Below are 9,738 nucleotides of genomic sequence, written 5' to 3' on the forward strand. Positions count from 1 at the left end.
GCTAGATTGGAGTTTACCAAAACTTATCTGAAGAAGCTTTTGGGAGAATGTGCTGTGGACAGACTAAACAAAATTACAGCTTTTTGGTAAAGTCTATCATTCTACTGTTTTCCGAAAAAGTAATGAGGTCTTTAAAGAAAAGAATACAGTCCCTACAGTCGAACATGGTGGAGGTTCACTGATGTCTTGGGGCTGCTTTGCAACTTTAGGCACTGGAGGTCCTGACTGTGTACATGGCATTATGAAATCTGAAGACTACCAAAGAATTCTGGGGTGCAATGTAGGGCCCAGTGTCAGAAAGTTGGGTCTCCGTCAGAGGTCATGCGTCTTACAGCAGGACAATGACCCAAAGCACACATCAAAAAGCACCCATACTGCTTTCAGACAAAGCGCTGTACTGGCCAGCAGAGGGGTTGATTTACTAAAGGCAAGCAGACTGCACTGTGCAAAGTGCAGTTGCATTCCTCTAGGAGCAGTTGTGCCACAGCTTTGTAAATTAGGTAAATATTCACTTTGCAAAGAATACCCAATCATCTGCAAGAAAAAAAAAACTGCACTTTTGCTTGCAAATGATTGGATGATGGAAGTCAGCAGAGCTTCTGCTCATTTACTAAGCTCTGGAGCAAGTGCACAGTTTATTTGCCTTTAGTAAATCAACCCCAATGAGTCCAGATCTCAAACCCATAGAGCACCTGTGGAGAGACCTCAAAACAGCGGTTGGGAAAAGGAAGCCTTCCAATCTGAGAGACCTGGAGCAGTTGATGAAAGAAGAGTGATACAACATTCCAGCAGAGAGGTGTAAGAAACTCATTGATGGTTACAGGAAGCAACTTGATTTCAGTTATTTTTTTCCAAGGGGTGTGCTACCAAATATTAAATTGAGGTTGCCAATAATTTTATCCATCCCATTTTGGCCGTGACTGAATGTCTTAAACCCGCACTACATCACATTGGTGTCTTTCACATTCAGATATAAAAGAAAAAACATCTACTCCAGTTTCCCCTCTGCTGATGATTGGCAAAGATCTCTCAAATGCTGAGCAATTTCAATGCCTACGGAAATGCCAGATGTCCACACATGCCTCAGATGCAGATGATGTCCACACATGCCTCAGATGCAGATGATGTCCATACATGTCTCAGATGCAGATTATTCTTATGATAAAAGATCATGCTACAAACATGCACGTTCAAAAAGAACTTCAGTCAGGTTACCCCTTTTATCTTCCAGTTCCTAGGCATTCCTGTGCCTACAGCCTCATAGCTATATAACTGTAGCGTGAGCTTTTGACTGCTAGTCTCTGGAAATCTGGAGTGAGATTTGGTAATATCACTCCTGTGCTGCTCACTGTTCTCCTTGCTGGAGAGGAAGCTGTACCTGAAGTTCTGCAGTGCAAGGATCTTCCTGCCTAAAGGCAAAGCCTTTTTTTAGTTTTGAATAGGGTTAAGATGGACTAGAACATCTGTCAGTTTTTATTTTTGTCTGTGCCCCCATTAGGAAGATTCACCCTGTCTATGTTTCTTGTTACTGTTACCATCGAAATAAAAGTAAAATAAGATCCCAAATTTTTGATTGACACCAGGAAAGTAATAGAGGGGAAAAATTTCAATGGGGACATTACTTCTGGTGACACCCCAGGATTCTCTCACTTTGGAGGGATTTCCTCTCATTTCCTGTTTTGGCTATCAGCAGGGCTTTTTTTTGTCAGGAAATAGGTGCAGGAACTCAACCACTACCCCCCCAAGACCCAAACATCCTTCAAAACGCATCAAATTTCACTAACAGTGGGAGGGTCTTAAATACCAGGAGTGCATTATGTACAGAGTTCAGGGGGGGGTGGTTACACACAAAGTGAAGAGCTCAGGGGTGCGCTACGTGCAGCGTTCAGGGGTGTGCTGCATATAGAGTGCAGAGTTCAGGGGTGCACTACACACAGAGTACAGAGGTCAGTTTTCTTCCACAGCTGCTTACCTCTGAATGCCCATCCACATCTCACTTTCACCCCTCTTCAGCTCTGACCTCTGCATGCAACCCCCATTTCCACTGCTCCCACCCTCCTCCCTCCTTAAAAGCTCCAATATCTTCCACATGTCTTACTTTTGTTGCTGTATTAAGCTGAAGCACCCAGCCAATGCTAGTACCTCTTTGCACACTGTAGGTGACTCAGCCTCTCTCATTTGCAGGGAGATCATCCAGTGGGGGTGCTGGCATTTGCTGCACCCCGGGCACTTATCCTGCACTCAGTGGGAGCTGCTCAGGAGATCAGATCTGTGAGAGCCGTTGGGAGACAAGCTGGCACTTGTAAACACAGAAGCTGGACTTCTGTGTTTACACATGATAGTGGTGAGCAGGGACCAGAAAGGCCTGACACAGAGGTGGTGTTCTGTCTTGGCATCGGTTGTACTTGTGGCGAGATTCGTTTAGCCCCAGTCTGTCAGAATGTGTGCAGCAAGTTGAATGATCGCCTTAACAGATAGTTTACTCAATGAATAACAACTTCAGAGGTATTTTCCAATGCTTCTTTATACTTCAAGGTAACAAAGGTGTGAACATAAAGGTGTTTTCATAGGTAAATTTCCAGTAATGTACATAGCCTCCTCACTCTACAGCATCTTGATAACCACTAAACTAAAATGGAGTTACAACAGGAAATGAAGGGTGGAAGCAACCAACTAGTCAGAAACAGCAGGGGTGTGTGGATGATACCAAATAACATTATAACATAACATGTAAATAACAACAGCTAAACAGTAAAGCTGCATGGCAGCACACTCCCCGTCTGGTATCAAGAGATACCACTACACAATTATTTTTCTTCCTTATAAAATACTATTAACATTGCATACAGTAAAATACTATCTAACCTTCTCAAATCTGCAAGTTAGCTATATTAGAGGTCTTAAGTGACTCCCTCACATAACACTGAATCAGAATTACTAGAAGCAGGCATAATTAGGACAATCTCAGTGACTGGTCTGAGGAAGGTTTTTGAGTCTCCGTCCTTAACGATCCTGACTTCCACACTTCGGACTCTTCCATCATCACTGGCAATGGCTTTTGTAATAAGTCCAACTGGCCACTGGATCCGGTGAGTTTGCTGGTCTTTTAGCAGGACTAGGTCCCCTTCCTTTAAGTTGGGCTTCTGGGTTTGCCACTTTTTACGTCCTTGAAGAAGTGTGAGGTATTCCTTCCTCCATCTGTCCCAGAAACGATCTGCAAGGTATTGAGCGTATCTCCACTGACATTTATATACGTCCTTTTCATCGAAAATACCTTTTGGCGCTTGAATCTGTCCAATCTTCCTGCTCAATAATGTAGCTGGAGTTAAGATAGTCAGAAATTCTGGGTCTGTAGATACGGCAGTCAATGGTCTTAAGTTGATTATTGCTGCGACCTCAGCAAGGAATGTGGTGAGCACCTCATGGGTAAGGCGTGAAGAACTTACGTCAAGCAACATTGAGTCCAGTATGCGCCTTGCCATCCCAATCATGCGTTCCCATGCTCCGCCCATGTGCGAAGAGTGTGGTGAGTTGAATTTCCATACGCAGCCTTGATCACTCAAATAATTTCCAACTTGTTGTTGGTCTATCTGTAACTCTCTGCAAGCACCAATGAAATTAGTTCCACAATCTGATCTCAACAACTTCACAGGACCTCTTAGAGCAAGAAATCTCCTTAGAGCGTTGATAAAACTTGAAGTGTCCATTGACTCAATCACTTCGATATGTACAGCTCTTACACTTAAACAAGTGAACATTACAGCCCATCTTTTGCTGTTGACTTCACCACCACGAGTTCTGGCCATTACTATCCATGGTCCAAACACATCGATTCCAACATATGTAAAGGGTGCATCTTCACTCAGTCTGTCTGCGGGTAGGTCAGCCATCTGTTGATACTGCTGTCTACCTCTCAACTTCTGACATTTGACACAGTTATGAATAATCGTGGCTATTTGTCTTTTCACTCCAATTATCCAGAACCCTGCAACTCTGATGGCACCTTCGGTATAGTGTCTTCCTTGATGTCTGACTCTCTCATGGTAATGCCGGATAATCAAGGTTGCCAAATGGTGGTTTCTTGGTACTATCAAAGGGTTCTGTTCCCTTCTTAGCAGGTTTGACTTATTCAGTCGTCCCCCAACTCTAAGCATGTCTTCATTGTCAATTATTGGGTTCAGTTTGAATAGTGGACTACCCTTTGAGACTGGTCTATTGCCTCTCAAACACTTAATCTCTTCTACAAAGACTTCTTCTTGCACACGACGTATGATAAATAACTCTGCCTTCTCATACTCTAACGCATTGGGTGACTCCTTGCAGGTGTGCCATCCATGACAAGATGATGTCTGGTTGGACTTGCAGAAAATCTGTGCAATATGACTCAATCTTGCTATAGTCTTCACCAGTCTTTTCCAAGAAGAGAAACGTTCAAAACGTCTTACCTCCAAGTTTCTTCTTGAGCAAATGTTAGAACTCAATGTTATAACTTCAGGGCGGATTTCTTGATCAGTGTCTGGATCCACCAGGTAGAAATCGATATCTTCTTCTGAGTTTGTAGAAGACTGATCTGTTAAAAACTTGGGTCCTGTAAACCAAATGGTTTGCGTGAGGACAACTGCTGGCACTGACCTCGTGGCAATGTCGGCGGGATTCAAACCAGTCGGGACATAGTTCCATTGTTCAGGTTTACTGACTTTTCTTATTCGTTCTACCCTGTTAGCCACGTACACATAGAACCTTCTTACACTGTTGCATATGTAGCCAAGTATGACCTTGCTGTCAGTATAGTACTTAACCTGATCAATTTCAGTGTCCATTTCATTTTGCAGGAATTCTGCAACTTCGACAGCTAGGGTTGCTCCACACAATTCTAATCTTGGAATAGTGTGAGCCGGTGTTGGAGCTAACTTGGCTCTTCCTAGAAGAAACCCGACATGGGATCTCCCGGAGGAATCTATGATCTTGAGATAAGCCACGGCCGCTATAGCCTCGGTGGACGCATCACAAAAGATATGGATCTCTTTCCTCTGACTTCTTGAAGTTGAAGTAGGTGAATAGCAGCGTGGGATATTAAGTTCTTCCAATACTTTCAAGGAGTCTCTCCTAAGTGCAGCAAATCTGGCTAAAGCTTGTTCTCGATTGTTAGGGAGAGTAAGCCTTGGTACACGAAAGGGTAATGGAGCTACCCAACTGTTGGAGTTGTCCTTGAAGAACTCTTCATTCATAATCTTGATGAACTCCTTGTCTTCGACCGAAGGAGCAATCTTGTTGTCATCACAAGTAGTCTGGTACACTGCATCACCAAGATCCTTGTGAGAAGTGAGCTTGCAAGTAATGCCTTGGAGAGCTTGATATGGAACTTCAGGATTGAAATCAAATCTTTCCTTCACATAATAGTGCAATGGACATTTCATCGATTGATAGGTGTATGATCCCTCCACATTAGTTTTGTAGGAAGCTACATTCGAGAGCTTGTGAGATTGATCTAAACAAACTTCTCCTATTATCACCCATCCAAGATCAAGTTTCTGGGCATAAGGAGCATCATCTGGACCGTTACATACCTCTCTTATTTTATGAACTCTAGGAATGTCTCTCCCTAGAAGAATCAAGATCTTCGCATCCTTGTTAAGTGTAGGAATGCATTTAGCAATGTGGCTCAAATGAGGTTGATGACGTACAACCTCAGGTGTGGGAATCTCTTCTCTGTTGTTCGGTAGTTGATCACATTCGATTAGAGTAGGAAGAGGAAACTCTATGTTCTCATATTCTGATGCCACTATAAAGCCATGGGCCCTTCTTCCAGAAGTATTGACCCTTCCTGCGCATGTCTGCAAGGTATAGGACCAGGCCTCTCCATGAATGTTGAATAAGTCAAAGAATTCTGTACTTGCCAACGAGCGATTGCTCTGATCGTCTAGTATGGCATACATTTTTATGGCATTTTGTGGACGTCCTTCAGGAAAAACCCTTACAAGACATATCTTGCTGCAAGACTTGCTATGAAGCCCTTCTCCACACACCTCTGTACATCTTGTGGTTACGGGGTCAGCATGTTGCTCAGTTCTCTCCCCGCCATCATCTGAGGTGGTCTTGGGGTTGCTGCCGGGTGAAGGTTTCCTTTTGAACAGGTCTGCATGGAGTGCGTCCACATGCCTCGCACTGTTGCACAGGGAACATCTGATGGCGATCTTACAGTCTCTAGCGAAATGATCGGAGGATGCACAACACTTAAAACAGATATTATGTTCTTTGAGAAATGTCTTGCGTTCTTCAATAGGCTTGTCCTTAAATGCACGACATTTGGAGAGAGAATGTGGTGCATTATGAATGGGACACTGTTGATCAAGATTACTTGCCTTGGTATCTTGTAATTTAGTGTCTGTAGCCAAGACGTTGGACGTGATAGCGGTCTTCCTCACGGCAATAGGATGCCTTAAGTCCCTGAATTTACTGTTGGTGGCAATACCCTTTGAAGTAGTTAAAGGAAAGATGGTTGTATCTGGATACAGGAAGCTTGGGTCATTCTTGGTTCTTGCGATCTTCCTGACGAACTCTGCAAAATAGGAAAAGGGGGGAAAAGAAACATGGTGTTCATATTTATACTTTGATCCTACGCTAGTCCACTTTCCCTGGAGATGACTAGGCAACTTTGCTACAATAGGATTTACGCCCTGAGCAGTGTCTAAATAGCTAAGACCTGGCAAACTAGGATCTGACTTAGCAATTTCAAGTTCATGAAGGAGGTCACCTAACTCTCTAAGCCTATGATTGTCCTTAACAGAAATCTTAGGAAAGTCTTTTAGTCTCTGGAATAAGGCAGATTCAATGACTTCGGGGCTCCCATAGTCTTGTTCCAGACGTTCCCAGGCAGCATTGAGGCCTGCTTCAAAGTTATAAATGTAGACAGATTTAAGTCTCTTTACTTGTTCTGAAGATTGACGCCCCAACCACCTTATTAGTAAGTCAAGTTCTGCTTGAGGTTCAATGTCCAAGTTCTTGGTTACCGCCTTAAATGTAGATCTCCAACTCCTATAGTTCTCTGGGTGATCGTCGAATCTAGACAGTCCAGTAGTAATTAACTCTCGCCGAATCATGTACTTGCTGAACTCTGCAATATCAACCCTTTCAGTTTTTACATCCACAGGTGATACTGATGGTGCACCATCTTGAATCATGGTTGGTATCTGATGCTGGCTGATAGGTGGAGAGAAAGGTATTGCAGATGGGTTCAATCCAGGTAAGGGTCTGGTGTCTGAAGATCTCTGTGCGTTTGAAGTTGAAGTTAACTGTATTACAGGAGGTATAGAGTTCACTCTGTAGTCTTCTGTTGTGCCCTTGTAATCTCTATTCACATATGTTTGTGGTGGCACATGAGCTGGATAGGTTGGTACACTTAATTTTGTGGCACGTGGTAGTTGTGGAGTGTCTCTGTTGGAAGGTGCGTCTGGTTGATCAGCTTGCTTTGACGACATGTTGCCTTCTGATTGACTTGCTGGATGATTATGGGAAGAATCTCCAACTGTAGGTGGTTCTGGGTTAAGACAAACTGTAGGGTCCTTTCAACAGGGTCTTGACAAGCAGCCAAGCTGGGACAATATGCTCCTTCTTCTAAAAGGGCTTGTTCCAAGACAGATAATTCCGCTAAGGCTACTTCCTTTTCTCTATTTTTCTGAAGGATTTCTAGCTGAGCCTCTGATTCTGCTTGTATTCTTGCTTGAATGCGTTTAGCTTCTGCTTCCTTGCATTTAGCTTCTGCCTTGAAGGCTGCTTCTCTTTCAGAACAGGTGGCTTGAACCTGGGCTACTGCAACCTTTTGGCGAGCTTTGAGTATTTGGTCGCTCAGTGTTGACCTTACAGAGCAGGACCGCAATGACTTAGAAGATGATTTATGATATGAGCGGGCAGATCTATTTGATTTTCCTGAGTGTCTGGAAGAAGCAGATATACAGGATGTAGTTTCATGTAGTTGTGCTAATCTACCCTCTATCTGTGTCTTTGCTTCAAGATAAGTGGTATGTCTCTGCTGGTCAGTAGAAATAAAGTTCTTTAATTCTATTGAAGCTTCCTCTACATTGGAATGTGACAAAAGGGAAGAGTACTTTTCAGAAAGTCTTTTATAATTTTCAAATGCCTTCTTAACCCTTGAGAGGGCAGTGTTCAATTGCTCAGAATTGTTGCTAGTTTCATTACTGGCTGTTATACAACTTAAAGTTTTCTCCCATAATGCAGTCAGGTTACTGTATGTCTCTTCCTTACTTGCATCATAAGCCTCCCTTGCCTTCAAAGATGGATGAGGGGCTCTAACAGGACGGGCAGAATGCAGCATGGTGTCTGTTTTATCTTGATTACATGCAGGTGACTCATAAGTGGGATCTCTGTCAGACATAATGACAAGTGCTGTAGTTTTAGTGTCTTGTTGGAAATCTGCAGAAGCTCAGCTCTGTAAGTAGTTACTTTTATTTGCAAGCAGGCTGAGCTGGGGAGCTGAATGTCTATTGCAATGAGGCAGCTAGAGCAGCAGCCTGGCTCACACTGAATGCTTCACTCAGTGCACAGACAAGATTACTGTTCTTCATACAGGAGAATGGTTACTCACAGTTCCGAAGCTGCAGAGATGGCTGTGTGATGAATTCTCATGGAGATTTACTGGAAATTTACTGTTCTGTCTTGGCATCGGTTGTACTTGTGGCGAGATTCGTTTAGACCCAGTCTGTCAGAATGTGTGCAGCAAGTTGAATGATCGCCTTAACAGATAGTTTACTCAATGAATAACAACTTCAGAGGTATTTTCCAATGCTTCTTTATACTTCAAGGTAACAAAGGTGTGAACATAAAGGTGTTTTCATAGGTAAATTTCCAGTAATGTACATAGCCTCCTCACTCTACAGCATCTTGATAACCACTAAACTAAAATGGAGTTACAACAGGAAATGAAGGGTGGAAGCAACCAACTAGTCAGAAACAGCAGGGGTGTGTGGATGATACCAAATAACATTATAACATAACATGTAAATAACAACAGCTAAACAGTAAAGCTGCGTGGCAGCACAGGTGGTGTAACTGAGTTCCACCATGTTCCAGCTGAAAAAAAGCCCTTGCTATGAGACAGGAAGTGAAGGGAATCTCCCCTATAGGACACAGAAAATGGCAAAAATAAAAAGATAGGGGTCATAACCCTCCCTTACTCTATCCAAAATGAAAACAATGCCTTTACTTACACTTTAATTAATCTCTACACCCCTCCCACTGCTTTCTGAGTATTCCCCCACCAATTATCAGGTCATTAGTTACCAGTAGGGGAACCTATGACATAAGGAAGCAAATCCTTGCCACTACACAAAGACAGTGCAGAACAGGGCATGGTAACTTAAATAGGACAGATCATCAACAGGGAAAATACTAGCAGCTAGACATTTGTCTTTGGCTTGCATATTTGAGGGCACAGGTCCACACTTCATGCCCTCATTCATAGCCAATTATATTAAGTGCATTTAGAAACACATCCAGCCTTTTTTTTTTTTTAATTTAAATATTTATTAATTTTCTGTGTAAAAAATTACATTTTCTTTCGTTATTCTCATATACATACAAAACCTTCAAATGTATCTCTTTCAATCTTTACTCCCTTACCCATCTCAAAACTAATATCCCCACCCTCCTCCCCACCACCCAACCCCAAAAAATATAAAACCACCCACTCTGCATTTCTACCTTTCTTTTCTTTTCTCTTTC

At 42.8% G+C, this 9,738-nt stretch overlaps 1 protein-coding gene across 1 annotated transcript; it reads right to left on the reverse strand.

Moving 5' to 3' along the window:
- Nucleotides 1–2,506: 2,506 nt before the first annotated feature.
- LOC149461791 (uncharacterized) lies at nucleotides 2,507–8,990 on the reverse strand. Its single transcript, XM_089677830.1, is given in 2 exon segments — nucleotides 2,507–7,537; nucleotides 7,540–8,990. Coding segments are annotated over 2 exon segments (5,490 nt in total). The 5' UTR covers nucleotides 8,393–8,990; the 3' UTR covers nucleotides 2,507–2,900.
- Nucleotides 8,991–9,738: the final 748 nt, after the last annotated feature.

This window comes from Staurois parvus, unplaced genomic scaffold, assembly GCF_062004578.1.
Source record: "Staurois parvus isolate SC_StPar_1 unplaced genomic scaffold, SC_StPar_1.0 ptg000192l, whole genome shotgun sequence".
In the NCBI taxonomy this organism is placed as follows: Eukaryota; Metazoa; Chordata; class Amphibia; order Anura; family Ranidae; genus Staurois; species Staurois parvus.